This window comes from Physeter macrocephalus, chromosome 5 (genome assembly GCF_002837175.3).
Source record: "Physeter macrocephalus isolate SW-GA chromosome 5, ASM283717v5, whole genome shotgun sequence".
Taxonomy (NCBI): domain Eukaryota; kingdom Metazoa; phylum Chordata; class Mammalia; order Artiodactyla; family Physeteridae; genus Physeter; species Physeter macrocephalus.
The window spans coordinates 42,346,783-42,362,834 of record NC_041218.1 but is presented as its reverse complement, the minus strand read 5'-3'; the positions used below and the strand labels follow the sequence as shown (position 1 = coordinate 42,362,834).

Sequence of the window (16,052 nt, the reverse complement as noted above, 5' to 3'; positions counted from 1 at the left end):
ATTAATCCTCTTGGTAACTCTAGTTGAGAAAGGCTACAACTATCCTAAACTCTTGTTTCCTCAGACAAGGCTGTTGTGCAGTGGTTCTCCTCCCTGCTGTCACTAGTGCTGTCTGGCACACTCTTCTTCTCCCTGCCTCTTCTGCCTGGCAAACTCTGTTTCAACCTGCAGCTCACAGTTTGATTCCCCTTCTTCAGAGGGGAGATCACCTTTCACAGTACCCATCTCACTTGTATTTATTTACCCGTTGAACATGTTTTCTGTTAGAATGTAAGCTTCTTGAAGTAGGACTGTTGTTTCCTATTCAGAGAGATGTTTCCCTAACATCAAGCACATCCAATAATGTTCTGCCGAATTGATATGGAAGAGAGCCATTCAGTGCAAATTATTTTACAGGCAAATAATTATATAAACAGTAACTGTTAGGACATTTTAGCAATATTGTTTTCTCTATTGTAGAAAATTTCAAATATAATGCATCCACCACCCAGCAACACGTGGCCATATTGTTTTACTGTATCCCCTTCTAATCCCTCCCTCTGAATTATTTGGAAGCAAATTCTAGAGATCATATAATTTTATATGTAAGCACTTAAGTATTTATCACTGAACACTAAAGACTTAAAAAAAATCATAATGCTACTATCACACCTAAAAAATCAACAGCAGTTCCTTAATATCATCAAACATTGTAAGTGTCCAGGTTTCCTTAAGTGTCTCATGTTTTTGCAATTTGTTTGAATCAGCATCTAGACAGGGTCCACAGGACCACGTTTTCCTAATGTTCTTCATGGACCAACCAGAGATAAAGAATCCATCTTGATTTATGGATGAACAAGCAGTTAAGGCACACGTTTATTATTATGATCAGCAGATAGTATTTAAAAAGTTATGTTGATTGTATGAATTTGGTTAGTTTTGCTGATGATAAGTTCTTTAAAAGACCAATTGGATTTAGTCAAAAGATAGTTTATAGCAAAGTAGTTAAGAGTCCAGACTCTGGAGCCTGGTTCTGAATCTTGGCTTGCCACTGTTTTGTTTTGTTTTGTTTTTTAATTTTTGTCCACGTTGGGTCTTTTCTTGCTGCGCGCTGGCTTTCTCTAGTTGCAGCCAGTGGTGGCTTCTCTTGTTGTGGAACACGGGCTCTAGGCACACGGGCTTAGTAGTTGTGGCTCGCGGGCTCAGTAGTTGTGGCTCGTGGGCTTAGTTGCTCTGCGGCATATGGGATCTTCCTGGACCAGGGCTCGAACCTGTGTCCCCTGCATTGGCAGATGAATTCTTGACCACCGCGCCACCAGGGAAGTGCCTGCCTTGACACTTCTTAACTGTGTGACCTATGGCTTGTTATTTAACCCCTGCCTGAGTTTCTTCATCTGTAAAACAGTAGTAAAAACAATTTTACCAAATCATATTTTGAAGATGAAATGAGGTAGTGCATGCACACACTGAAAGTACTTTATATTAAGTCCTGTTTAAGCATTAGTGATTGTTCTAATTGTTGTTAGGTGGGTTTAAAACCATCAACTTACTACTCATGATGTCAGTATTAGCCTCTTAGTCTGAAGATCTGCTCACGAGTGATGGTCATCCTACTCCAAGACTAGCACAGAGAAACCCTGAGCTAGGTGTGCCAAGTCAGAGCTTTCTATGTAGGAACCTTAAAAGAGAAAAAAGCTACAATTAAAATACATAAAGCATCTTTTCTTGTGATATAAATAGACATACATGCTATCACTGTTTTGGATAGAGTTTCTCTAATTTTCCAGAATTAAGCGAAATCTCTCTGATGACCTGGGAAAGAATGCTGCTACAGCATTTTGAAAATAATAAGTTAATTGTTATTGAGTCTGCTTTGTTTAAGAAGGCAAGAAAATCAGTAGTATCTCCAAGAAAAAATTTCTGTCAGAAATAGTTTGAGGGATATGGGGCAGAAATTGCTTTAGGACTATATGCTTCAGTTATCTTAGATTCATCCATGTGGATTATGTTAGTAATTGCAGTGTTTTATTTTTTTTTTAATGCCTCTGTTATTTGAAGAAGGAGGTGTGATATTTGAAGGAATGTACCTTTTAAATAAAAGATCCCTTAAATTCCTGTTACACTTTTATAAGGAAGGGTGACTTACATTTATTGAGCTGTTGAGTTTATGTATTTTAGATACATCATTTCTTTACATTAATAATCTTTGGTGCTTATTAGTTTTATTTTACAGATTAGGGAACCTTTTTGCTTATCTACTTTAATATGTTTTAATCTTGAAATTTTTGAATCTAATGTAGCAAAAGAACACTTGTGTATATTTGAATGGCAAAACCACATTCTTCTGTGACCCATTGCTCATAGTAACCGAAGATATACAGACTCATAAGTATTCTAACTGACCAGAATGGAATGTGGGCGTGTCCATGAATGAATATAATTAGTCTAGTTTTGTATCTTGGGAGTGATATATTTTATTGTGGGGGAAATTATCAGACATATATGAATTTGTGTAATACTATCACTTTTGAGTTTGTTGAAGACTTTTATTTAAAGGGTAAAGGTCTTGTGTTTTGGAAGGCATTTGGCTCATAAATTACTCTTTCAGTGACATAGCATTTAGGTTTAGTGTTACTTCTTTCAATTAGAAATCATTCCTAAGTAGAGAGTTGTGCCTTCTTCCAAATTTAGCTCATGCTTCTTTTGCATACTCAGAAGGATTTAAAAAATTATTATTCTGTGTTAATTAAGCAACTAAAAAGGTCAGATGGAGTTTAATTCCTTAGTCTGCACTAACTGCTATATCTGTGTTTGCAGGGCAGTCTGTAAACTCCAGCCAGTAATCTGCATGCCTCCTTTGGTTGTGTTCATTTGAAAGAGAATGAATTGTTTTCCAGGGTCTTGTGTTTGCTATACTACAATGATTCGAATAGGAGCATACATTGGGGTTAGAAAAGAGTAGTAGTCACGATTCTATGGAATGGCTAAGATTTCAACTTAAAACCATTTTATTATAGATTGATATTTAATTAAATAAAACATAAGATTATATCTTCTGTAGGTCAGAAGTCTGATAGGTTTTGCTGGGTTCAGATCAAGGTGTTAGCAGGATTGTGTTCCTTTTGGACGCTCTAGGGAGAATCTGTTTCCTCGCCTTTTCCAGCTGATAGAGGCCACCTGCATTTTTTGGCCTGTGGCCAAAAAATGTCCATCACTCTGACCTCTGCTTCCCTTGTCACATCTTCTCTGACTCTGAGCTTCTCGGCCTCTCTTCCCTCATAAGGACAATTGCCCTTTTGAGGCCCACCCAGAAAATCCAGGATAATCTCTCCATCTCAAGGTCATTAATTTAATCACATCAGCAAAGTCTCTTTTGCCATGTAAGGTAACATATTCACAGGTTCATGGGATTAGGACAATGAACAACTTTGGGGGACCATTATTCTGCCTACCATAGTGGTTAAAACAACCACCATGTTATTTTCCATGATTCAATGGCTTAGCATTTGGGCTCAGCTGGGCTGGACTTCTGGTGTCCCCTGCAGTCGTATAGGAGTCTGCAGTGATATACAAATTGTCTGGGACTGGATGGTCTAAAATAGCCTTCCTCTCAGGTCTGGTGGTTGATGCTGGCTGTCAGCTGGGCCGTGTGTCTAGCAGGCTTAACCTGGGCTTCTTCTTGTGGAGGCAGTGTTCCAAGAGAGTGAAAGCAGAAATTGCAAGACCTCTTGAGGCCTGGGACTGGAAGTCACATACACAGTATCACTTCTGCTGCGTTTTAATGGTCAAAGTGAATCATAAGGCCATCCCAATTCAAATAGCTTTTGATGGAAGCAGAAAAAAATTTGCGGCTGTTTAAAATCTCATACAACTAACTTAACACATTTTATTCCCCCTTTAATGTTCATATTATATCTGTAATTAAATTTTGACATGGGGGTGTTCATTTAGTGAATCTTGACCTGATTACTTAGGATTTCACTTTTGAAATGTATTTAACTGTTATCATACATGATGACAATTAGTGATTTTAGAAGATACCTGAAGTTTTCTGAACCTTTGACGAAACTTGTGTTTTAACACTCTGATATACGTAGAAACTGCTTGAACGAACCCGTGCCAGACGCGAGAATCTTCAGAGGAAAATGGCTGAGCGGCCCACACCAGCAGCAAGGTCTGCGACTCACGCCAAGCGAGTCAGGGAGCCACTTTCAGAAGCAAGTAACCAGCAGCCCCTGTCTGGTGGTGAAGGTAAAAGGCTTTGTGGGGAAAAGTAAACTTTGCGTTTTTTAAAAGGAGATAAGTGCCAAGCATTTTATTGTTCATGCAGAAGAACCAAGGTCTTTGGGAGACAGATGGAATAGCCTCTGGGAGAAAGATCAGCCTTTTGTATTCCAGGCCTATTATATTAGGCCTAGAACCTATCAGGCCAGAGCAGAATTTCTAATGGTTGAACTTTATTTTCCTCATTCCAAAATTATCCTTAAAACCTCTCAGGGGGGCTTCCCTGATGGCACAGTGGTTGAGAATCTTTCTGCCAATACAGGGGACACGGGTTCGAGCCCTGGTCTGGGAAGATCCCATGTGACGCGGAGCAACTAGGCCTGTGAGCCACAACTACTGAGCCTGCGCGTCTGGAGCCTGTGCTCCGCAACAAGAGAGGCCGCGACAGTGAGAGGCCCGCGCACCGCGATGAAGAGTGGCCCCTACTCGCCACAACTAGAGAAAGCCCTCACACAGAAACAAAGACCCAACACACCCAAAAAAATAAATTAAAACAAACAAACAAAAAACCTCTCAGGGAAGAATAATAAAGGAGCACTGGGGCACTTATACTGCCGTGGTATAGAGTTTATCTACCCCAACAGGTGCCAGCACAGCTGACCACCAGGTTCAGATGTGTCTGTGGCGTGAGCAGGGCAACAAAAGGCAGACCTGCCTGCAAATGCTTATAATTTAATGAGCCTTTTCATCCTCTGTCTGCTGAACCATCTCTCTCAGGCTGGGCACAAAGTACAGGTTGTTAATCTACAGAACTGGTGAGGGCTTCCCTGGTGGCACAGTGGTTGAGAATCTGCCTGCTAATGCAGGGGACACGGGTTCGAGCCCTGGTCCGGGAGGATCCCACTTGCCGCGGAGCAACTAGGCCCGTGAGCCACAACTACTGAGCCTGCACGTCTGGAGCCTATTCTCCGCAACAAGAGAGGCCGTGATAGTGAGAGGCCCGCGCACCGTGATGAGGAGTGGCCCCTGCTTGCCACAACTAGAGAAGGTCCTCGCACAGAAACGAAGACCCAACACAGCAAAAATAAATAAATTAATTAATTAATAAACTCCTACATCCAACATCTAAAAAAAAAAAGAACTAGTGAAATTAAACCGAAACAAAATTAAGCAACCCCCCTCCCTACCCCCAACAAACCCACACGCACCTGGAAGCTTGTCTGATTCTTTCCTAAATCCTGGCATCCTCAGCCTACGTCAGTCAGCTGGCTTAATCTTTTCCTAGCATTTGGAATAATCTGGAGATGATCATTTCCCTTAGTATAAATTTAAAATACATATAGAAAAAGAGTATTACTGAGGACAAAACCAATATTACGAAAGAGATGACGACATAGTGCTGGCTCCCATTATTTTGTGAGCTAACCATAGACGGAGTGTTTATTTTTGTGTGTTAATACATTTTGAAGGGAGGGAATACCATATATATTACATAGGAAATAGAGGCCTGGCTCCAGTCCAGGATCTCTTCATTGTGGCATGGGTTTATGCAATCAAATATTGAGTACTATGTACTTGAAAACTAGTGGTTGGAACTGTGTTTTGATGCTTAAATGGAAAGATTTACTGTTATAAGTAATGTAAACTCGAAGAATTCTTTACTTCCAGATAGTGAAGCATGTTAAATAGGAACACGTCCAAAAAATGATTAGATAAGTTCGTTGAAAATATACCCTTAAATGAGTTGCAGAAGACTGGAAAGTTTCATGATGTACATTTAATTAGATTGATGTTTATGAGGGCAATCATGACTTCCCACTAATCATACTTTGGTTACTACCAGAACAAGAACACTTGGTTAGACAGCCAATGAAACTGACCTCTTATGGAATTTACATTCCTACCTTTTAAAGTATTAGTTTTCCAGGAGATATATTAAAACTCATTCTTGGGTAAAAATTATATGCCGTGTGTTTGAATAGCTCCTTTTTCTTTTAGGACTTTTAAATTTATTTTATAGGTGTTCGTGGAAGTTTAACATGTAAAATGTTGTTAAACACTTGTGCCAGTGAATTTGTTTGGTATTGACCAGATAATTCAGTCATTTTTTGGTTCTCTGCCTCCTAAACCTCAAGCCAGGTGCCCTCTACCCTTGTTTACTATTGTTCATGAAAGATTGTTTTTAAAAGCAGAAAGCTTGTGTCTACCCTTAGCTCAGCTATGTCACTTTAAGCAGGTAACTTGATTTCTCTGGGCCTGATTTTTCTTATTTTAAAATGTGGTGATTGGGCTGTATGATCTTGAAAATCCCTTAGAATATTTGCTTATTCTGTGTGTGTGCACTTTTAATTTCCTAGTGTCTTAAGACCACATAGAATATTATGCATATCTCTTGAGGATGTTATTTGAAGATTTTTTTCATTAAGGTTTTTTTTTGTTTTTTTTTTGTTTTGCGGTACGCGGGCCTCTCACCGCCGTGGCCTCTCGCGTTGCGGAGCACAGGCTCCGGACACGCAGGCTCAGCGGCCATGGCTCACGGGCCCAGCCGCTCCGCGGCACCTGGGATCCTCCCGGACCGGGGCATGAACCCGCGTCTCCTGCATCGGCAGGCGGACTCTCAACCACTGCGCCGCCAGGGAAGCCCTCATTAAGGTTTTTTAAACCATAAATTATGTGTTTGTTTAAAGAGAAATCTCTTATATCAGATTTCTAAGTTACCGAAAGAAAGAATTTTACATATTTCTTGCTGTGAGTAAAATAATTTAAAGGAACAGAGAGACAGTGTTTTATTAATTTGTACCTACTGTAAGTTTTTCATGCTGTGAGGAATTACATAATTTTTATTTTTTATTTTTTTGTCCTTTTTAATCTAGAGAAATCTTGCACAAAACCATCACCATCAAAAAAACGCTGTTCTGACAACACTGAAGTAGAAGTTTCTAACTTGGAAAATGAAAAACCGGTTGAGTCAGCTTCTGCAAAACCTTGTTCTCCAAGTCCTATGTCTCCTCAGGCGCAGCCACAAGCGCCACAAGTGCCAGTTGGTGTCAGTGATTCCGTGGCCGCCCCAGCATCGCTGCTGGGAGTGAGGAGAGGGCTGAACTCAAGATTGGAAGGAACTACAGCCTCCTCAGTCAAAACACGAATGCAAAAGCTGGCTGAGCAGCGGCGTCACTGGGATAATGATGATGTGACAGGTATAAACTATGTGAATGGTGTGGTCCTTAAATCTGTGTCATTACGATTCAACTTGGTATGTTGAAAATTTTATGTATCAGTTAACACATGAAAGGTAAATGCTTTTGATCTATATCCTGAGTATCCATTGCTCACAAATGGTTTGTATATCAATATATATTTGTCAGTTGGTTGTGTTCTCATCGAAGTAGATGATGATGAGGTTCTTAGACTGGTTCACAAAACCCTGATCTTGTAACGGAACCATCTTATATTTGCAATAAAAACAGGAGAGAATAAACTATACTCTTGGCATTATCAGCATTGCTGCCCTTCAGCTCTGTATTCAAGAAATCCTATTTCATGGATTCACTAATTAAATAAACTTGAGTGACTAAGGTATGCAATGCTGTTCAATAGGGGAGAAAGAAAACTTCAGAAAACATTTATCGAGCACCTGCAAAGCATGTTTTCATGCTAAGATGCCAGAGACAGATAAAGTGACCTGATCTTTGCCTTTTGTGGGTCCATAATCTGATGGAGAGCTTATCTCCTACCTTGTTACAAAAAAATCCTTGGGATGACTTACAAAAATACCTATATTAAAAATGGGAAAAATGAAGAAATCAAGGTGAAGAGAAGGAAAAACAAAGTGAAGGTTAAAGTTAGTTTATTAAATACAGGCCTTAAGGTCCTCTTCACTTGCTAGAGATGGTTCTGAACTTGCTAGCAGCCAATGCAGAGTGGTGAAATGCTATCAATTACATGACTAATGTTTATTCAAAAAAAAACAAAAAAAACAGAGCCGTGGTTGGCACTAAGACCCAAGAGAACTGTCTTCCCTGGGTCCTAAAGATAACTGTGGGAGCTAGTGAAGGTGTAAGGTTTCTCAAGGTAGGCAGATAGCTGGCTCCAGGCTCAGTTCAGTAAATGCAGTTCTAAAGTGAGCCAGCACAGTGCAGGTGGACAGCTTGGTGACGACTGGGCCTCACCCGAGGAAGCGTTCCTCAAGCTTTGGCTTTCAGCCCAGCTCCTATGTATCAGAATCATTCAGACCACTGGATTGGAATCTCAGGAGTGTGGTGGAGCCCTGGGGTGTGCTTTTTATCCCTTCCTTCCTTCCTCCCTCCCTTCCTCCCTCCCTCCCTCCCTCCCTTCCTTCCTTCCTTCCTTCCTTCCTTCCTTTCTCTTTTTTTAAAGCTCTGTAGGTAATTCTGACACATAGCCAGAAGTAAGACCAAGTGATCTGAGGAAATGGATGGGCTACATATATTTCAGGCAGTCTTCCATAAATATCAATTCTTTTAACTGAAATTTTGATAAGTATTGGATAGAAAAACGTTTAAGATTATCCCTTCTGGCAGTGATGATAATCTCAGGAGCAAACACTTACAGTGTGAAATGCTAGGCGTTCTAAATATTTAAAAATTCTAATGTAATATAGCATTTAATTCCTACAACAATCTTACGACATACATACTACTTTTTCTTCATGTTGTAGAGGAGAAGACTGGGTTCAGAGAGACTAAGACACCTGCCCACAGTCAGCAGCAGCTAAAATTCAAACCCCAGTTGTCTGACTCTAGGGCTCAACTTTTATGACCTGCCTGATGTTTTTGGGCATGTTAACAGGGTACTGATAGTCCACGTTGTAAATTATAACTATTTATTTTAGTCGTGGGTGGGGTTAACCATGCTTCTTTATAACATCTGAGGAGGCTAACCAGTAAATGTGCCTGAATAGAAGAATGTTCCATTTCTGTTTTGTAGGAAATATTTATAGGCAGAGGAGTGGAGATTTTCCTTTTAAAAAAAAAAAGAAAGAGTGTTGTGATTTAGTGCATGATCAAGAATACAACCAAGGCCCTAAACATTCTAGAGAAGGAAGCTTTGCAGCAGTGATTTCGAATATGTTGAAAGCAAATGTTAACAAGCATCCACCTCGGCCTTGAAAATAAATCTCATTAAGGCATCATAGCCTGTCTAATTTTAAGCATTGAAACTTATGAATAAAGTGTTTGTGATGAATGATTTAGTGAGTACTATACAGGACTGTGGGTATAGCCAATTAAAGGTTTGAGGGGGGCTTCCCTGGTGGCGCAGTGGTTGCGCGTCCGCCTGCCGATGCAGGGGAACCGGGTTCGCGCCCCGGTCTGGGAGGATCCCACATGCCGCGGAGCGGCTGGGCCCGTGAGCCATGGCCGCTGAGCCTGCGCGTCCGGAGCCTGTGCTCCGCAACGGGAGACGCCACAACAGAGGGAGGCCCGCATACCACAAAAAAAAAAAAAAAAAAAAAAGGTTTGAGGGATTATTCTAAAATATAATTTATCTGAAGCCTTTCTTTCTGACAAAGAATAGTTAGAGGAGCTAGAGGTCTATTAAGCCCATTCCTAAAACATAACAGTAAAACTGTCATCTACTTAGAGGACAGTGCTTATTCTAAAGAAAATGATGAAGGTATGCAAAACGGTATTGTAGGGAGGGTGGTGGTCAGGAAATCTTTTCTGGAGGAGGCAGAGATAATTAACTTGGACTTTGAGGGGCAGACAGTGGAGATATTCTAGGCAAAAACAACAGAACGGATGAAAAGCAGAGGTACCGTGAGCAAACTGTGTGTATAAAGAGTAGGTATTCTGGTATATAGTTCATGTGGTAGAAAAGCAAGAGATAAATTTGAAGAAAGCAGCAGGGTCCAGAGCATTTGGAATTTAACCAGGAGGTGATGGAGAGGAACTGAGAGAGTTTAAGTAGGCAAATGTTTCAGAAAGATCACTCTGGCATCAGAATTGAGGAGGGATTGACGAGGGCAGAGATTCCAAACAGGAACACCAGTTAGAAGGCCAATGCTGTAATTCAGGCATAATGATGAAGGCCTGTGAAAGTGAAGAGGAGGTGGGATTTGAGAGATTTAAGAGATAGAATCTGTGGGACTTAATGACTGGGTGGTGGATGGTAAGGGAGAAGGGAGGAAGAAGCATGATGAGGAGGAATGTGTTGGGGGCAGTTTCAACTTCACATATATTATTTGGGGTGTCCGTGGGATAGTCAAATGGAGGTAGCTGGTAGTTAGAAGGAGAACACGAAGGACAGGCCGCAAAGACAGAACTAATAGAGAATGATGTCACGTGGAAATACAAGGCCCACAAAGTGTGTGGGCATCTGGTGAAAATAGCAAAAACAACTTCAGGGCAGTGGTGCAGGCAGAAGGCAGGTTGAAGGGAGTTGAGTGGTGGGTGAATATAGTGCAGGGAAAGAGGGACATTACCTAAAAGGGGGTATACATTGATGAGAGGATGTTTGGTTTTAGCTTTAAGATGAGAGAGACTTGAGCATATTTATGTGTAGAAAAAAAAGTTTGTAGAAAGGAAGAAGGGGATATTTGGAGCAAGATCCCTGAGAAGGTTTTGGAGGAATAGAATTAAGAATTCAGGCAGAATTATAAGCCTTGGACAGCAGGAGGGCTATCTGTTCCATTGACTGAATTTCTGGAATAGAAAGTGCCATGAACTTTGACTGCCCTATATACTCTTTATGCATACAGGCCTTCGTAAGTTAAGTATTGCTTATTTGAGATTTATGTCCAAATGAAGTAACTGTGTGGAAAAACATATTAGTCTAACCCTGTGCTATCCAATACCATAACCACTAGTGATATGTAGCTTTTAAATTTAAATTAATTAAAATGAAATGAAGTTTCTTATTGCTCTTACCACAATTCAAATGCTCACTAGCCATATGTGGCTAGTTGTTACTGTATTAGACACCATGGATATAGAACATCTCCATCATTGCAGAAAGTTCTGTTGTACAGCACTGGTCTAATACATTTTTAAAACAAATATGTTGAATATGTAATCTTAAGTTGTGCAGTGTTACAACATCATAAATTAATCCTAAAAATATAACCTAAATCTATGGTGTCTTATAGATTCATAATCCATCAAATAATTGAAAAAAATAGGTGTAACAAAGTGTTCTTTTTTTTTTTCTTTTTTAAAATTTGGATTAAGTATCTGATTTGAAAATACATTGTCAAATTTAAGCAGTTTGGTAGTTTCATGCATATGAGAAAAGCTTTTTTTTTTTTGAGTGATCTCTTTATTACATACACATATAACTCATGAATTTTAACTTCTAAAACATTTTCAGATGATATACACGAAAGCTCACCCATCTCAGCAATGCCGTCAGAGGCTACCTCCCCTCCCAAACCATCCCTTTCAGATGCCTCAGCAACTCCAGTTGGGAGAAAGGGCCGTCTGGCCAACCTTGCTGCAACTATTTGCTCCTGGGAAGATGATGTAAAAAACTCATCTGCAAAGCAAAACAGTGTACAAGAACAGCCTGGTACCACTTGTTTATCCAAATTTTCCTCTGCAAGTGGAGCATCTGCTAGGATCAATAGCAGCAGTGTTAAGCAGGAAGCTACATGCTGTTCCCAAAGGGATGGCGATGCCTCTTTGAATAAAGCCTCATCCTCGAGTGCTGTGGGTGCATCTTTGATTAATGTTGCAATTTCCAGCTCTGGGGTAAGTATATATAATTTTGGTCTTTGGAAACCATTTTTGTTGTTGTTATGAGTAATTATATATATGTGTAGGTATGCATTTTATAACATATATAGGATGTTTATATGTATTTTTAGAGTATTTCTTAGAAAGTAAAAATCATAAATTTGGTATTCTGTCCCAAGATAAATGAGCAATTGACAACTAAATTACACTAATTTAATGTAACTCCAAAGTGTATTCTATGGAATGGTGGAACCTCTTCTTAGTCATCAGGGAGAGCCTGAAAATTACTTTCTCTATTAGAATGCTCTATGTATGTGTATAAATACAAGAAAGACATCAAATATCTCTGAAAACTAGTAGCAGTAGTTACCTCTAGAAGGCAATTGTCAAGGGTGGGCATGATACCTTTACTGTATATCGTTTTGAAATGTTTGAAAGATCACCTTGCCCATGTGTTATCTCAACGGTTTTTAAAAAAATATGAGAAAACCAAAACAGAAAAAAATGTTGTGTTTCTGAGCATTATCTTTAAGTGTAGAGCCAGGTTTTGGAATTAGACAGACCTGCATTCAATCCCATCCCTTCCATATAATTAGAAGTGTGGCTTTGGAGAGTTACTTAATCTTGCAAAACTTTATTTTTCCATTTGTAAATTGGGAAAGAAAGGGTTTGGGAGGATTAAATGAGATAATGTGCATAAAGCACTTAGTATGGTGCTTGGCACATAGTAAGTACTTAATAACTTATAGTTCACCTTCAAGTACATGATACGATTTTGTCAAGTTAATATTGATTTAATTAAAATGCAAATATATAGGTAATTTGACCTAATACAGTTAACATTTATAAAGTTACTAGTGTGATAATGTAAAAGAAACTTTTTTAAAATAGTGAGTGACCCTATCCCCCGTAGTAAATTACCCATCAGTATATTATGCAGACTAAACTACATATTATAATTTGAATAATGGCATTTTCTAAGTTAATTTTTTTCAAACCTTCAAATTGGTTTGATCTATTAGAGAGTAAGAAACTTTTTTTCATGAGTTTACATAAAGGCTACCGAGCATATAGGATTTGAGTTGTTTTTTATAGGATTTGAGTGCTTTTTATAGAACTACCTTTAGATATTGTGAATGTTGTTATTTACCCTAAGTATTATCATGTTTCAGAAAGCTACTTCTTCCCCAGTGAAATCTTCTACTACATCCATCACCAGTGCTAAAAATTGTGAGGTACAAAATCCTGAACTACTTCAAAAAATCTCTGTTAGTCCTCTTAAAACAGAGGTGTCAAAATCAAGTGAGAGGTCAACTGTATCCCGGACAGTGCAGCCCAAGGAAGAATTAAACAGAGAAATTTGTCTGCAACCTCAGCCTAAGGACAAATCTACAACACCAGGTAACATATTTTTTAAAAAATCTAAAGTACGGCTGACTATTTTCAGTGTGTCTGTTCTTAGCATTTTAAATATCCAATTGTTCATGGTACAGTGTTGGTTTGCCAGGGCAAATGCCGAACATATCAAGTGAGACTTATTCAAAGTCAGCTTTAATTGATTGAATGCATGTTCATTAATGTAGACTAGCCCGGTTACTGGTCAAAGTGTTTAACTTGTTACATTTTAACAGTTTAAACATGCCTTTTTCTAGAATGACCATGCTAGATACTTTCTTCTATACTTTTTGATGCAGGCAAAGCATATACAACGGGAAGTCACATTTTAAGGATAATGGAGAAGCGTTCTTATAACCAAGCGTGCAAAGCAGCGCTTCTCAAACTTCACTATGAAAGCACGCGTAGTAGCAAAGGGAAGGGAATATGTATACAAATGACTCCACTCCCATTTAATTTATATGTGTGTATGTTGTATGTGAATGTATACATATGAAAATTCAATTTTACTATGGTAAACTGATGCTCCAGGAAGTCCATATTTATCTTGTGGTGACTTACACCTTCTGGTATACCTCCGCATGCTATTGGTTGAGAAACATAGGACTAAAAAAATATGGTTCAAATATAGGGTAATATAGTGTACTTTGAGCTATATTCTTTTTCATTAGAATTGCTTTCAGAAAGACTGTGTTAATTCTACATTTTAACTTCTTAAAAATACAATCTCTCCAGAAATAATAGTTCATCACAAAAGATAAGTAGTCAGAGAGATGAGAGTGGGGAATCCATTAGTTATGGGGTAAGTAGAAACCAGCAGTCAGTTTCCAGATGAGCCAAAATGAGAATTGGAAATAATAGCAAAATCCCCATGTGAAATTGGACTATGACTCCCAATTTTCTAAAGACTTACGGCATAGATAAGAACGACATAAGGGGCATTGTTGGGAATTCCCTGGTGGTATAGTGGTTAGGACTCGGCGCTTTCACTGCTGGTCATGGGTCAAATTCTGCCCTTCACCTGTTTTTGCAAATAAAGTTTTATTGGAACACAGCCATACCCATTTACTGTCTGTGGCTGCTTTCATGTTTCAGTGCAGAGTTGAGTAGTTGTGACAATGGCCATATGGCCTACAAAGCCCCAAATATTTACTCTTTGGCTATTTATGGGAAAATGTTTGCCAGTTAATGATATAGGTAACCTCCTTTTATGTAGTGCAACCCTAGCATTCTTATAATGGAGGTGGTATATATCCCATTTGTTCTATTTTAAATGTATCTTATACTATTTTAAATGAGTACTGTTTTAAGACTTAATAAAATCAAGACATCCTTTGATAAAGTAAATTATCCCTAATTATTATTTTTGAAAGAGAAAAAGGTTTTAATCACTGGATTTTCATGTTAGACTTCCTAAAAGCAAGAAAATAAATTGGGCTATAGAAATATTAGTAGTTGGGTTATCATGGCCAGGATACTTGGTTGTTAGGGTATATTATTAATGCACATACAGTCAATTTCCAATCATCTAGGTTCTGATTATTTAGTTTAAGGGTTTTCTAATCCCTACTGTCCTCTTACTGTACTTTTTAAAAATTCTTCTTCTTGTTTTTTTTAAAGAATTAAATCCTATAAAACAAATTTTAGGACATGGAATTAAATAGTGTGGTAAAAAAACTTTTTTTTTTAAGTTTTTTGAACTATTTTCTTTCTGTTTACTTTCTGAATGAGTATTCCTAGTAGAATCAAAGCATTTGGAGCTGAACTGGATTTTAGAACTTTTCCCATAGAAATCATAATTGTTACTTATTCTAAACAGCCTCCCAAAAATGTGTGCATTATCTTTAGGAGGAGCAGGAATTAAGCCTTTCCTGGAACGCTTTGGAGAGCGTTGTCAAGAGCACAGCAAAGAAAGTCCAGCTCGTAGCACACCCCATAGAACTCCCATTATCACCCCAAATACAAAGGCCATACAAGAAAGATTATTCAAGCAAAACGCATCTTCATCTACTACTCATTTAGCACAACAGCTCAAGCAGGTATGACTTACTGCTTTTTTTTTTTTAAAAGACTATTATTTATTTATTTATTTATTTATTTATTTATGATTGTGTTGGGTCTTCGTTTCTGTGCGAGGGCTTTCTCCAGTTGTGGCAAGCGGGGGCCACTCTTCTGTGCGGTGCGTGGGCCTGTCACTATCGCGGCCTCTCTTGTTGTGGAGCACAGGCTCCAGACGCGCAGGCTCAGTAATTGTGGCTCACGGGCCCAGTTGCTCCGCGGCATGTGGAATCTTCCCAGACCAGGGCTCGAACCCGTGTCCCCTGCATTGGCAGGCAGATTCTCAACCACTGCGCCACCAGAGAAGCCCTGGCTTACTGCTTTTAACATTATTCATTACATGGTCTGAGCATAGCACCTAGAAGTCAAACTGTGAATTCTGACTCCAGTCTTTTTGACTGGAGATAAATAGCATCTTGAGTCTCTGTATCACTTATTTCAAATTAGAAATATTATTGTCCTATATTCTGTGTGTATTGTGAATTTTTTAATCTGAAAACTGAAGACAAGTTTAGTAGAATTTGAATATTATTATTATTTTTTTTTTTTTTGTGGTACGTGGGCCTCTCACTGTTGTGGCCTCTCCCGTTGCGGAGCACAGGCTCCGGACGCGCAGGCCCAGCGGCCATGGCTCACGGGCCCAGCCGCTCCGCAGCATGTGGGATCTTCCCGGACCGGGGCACGAACCCGTGTCCCCTGCATCGG

General features: G+C 39.2%; 1 protein-coding gene across 2 annotated transcripts in view; it reads left to right on the top strand.

The window, feature by feature from the left end:
• Nucleotides 1-16,052, top strand: part of ANLN (anillin, actin binding protein) — a 58,866-nt gene that overhangs the window by 1,969 nt on the left and 40,845 nt on the right. For both annotated transcript variants that reach the window (XM_007114460.3, XM_007114461.3), the window contains exons 2-6: nucleotides 4,077-4,230; nucleotides 7,077-7,400; nucleotides 11,530-11,909; nucleotides 13,067-13,295; nucleotides 15,138-15,328. In XM_007114460.3, coding sequence (XP_007114522.2) covers nucleotides 4,077-4,230; nucleotides 7,077-7,400; nucleotides 11,530-11,909; nucleotides 13,067-13,295; nucleotides 15,138-15,328 — 1,278 coding nt within the window. The remainder of the gene's footprint in view (nucleotides 1-4,076; nucleotides 4,231-7,076; nucleotides 7,401-11,529; nucleotides 11,910-13,066; nucleotides 13,296-15,137; nucleotides 15,329-16,052) is intronic.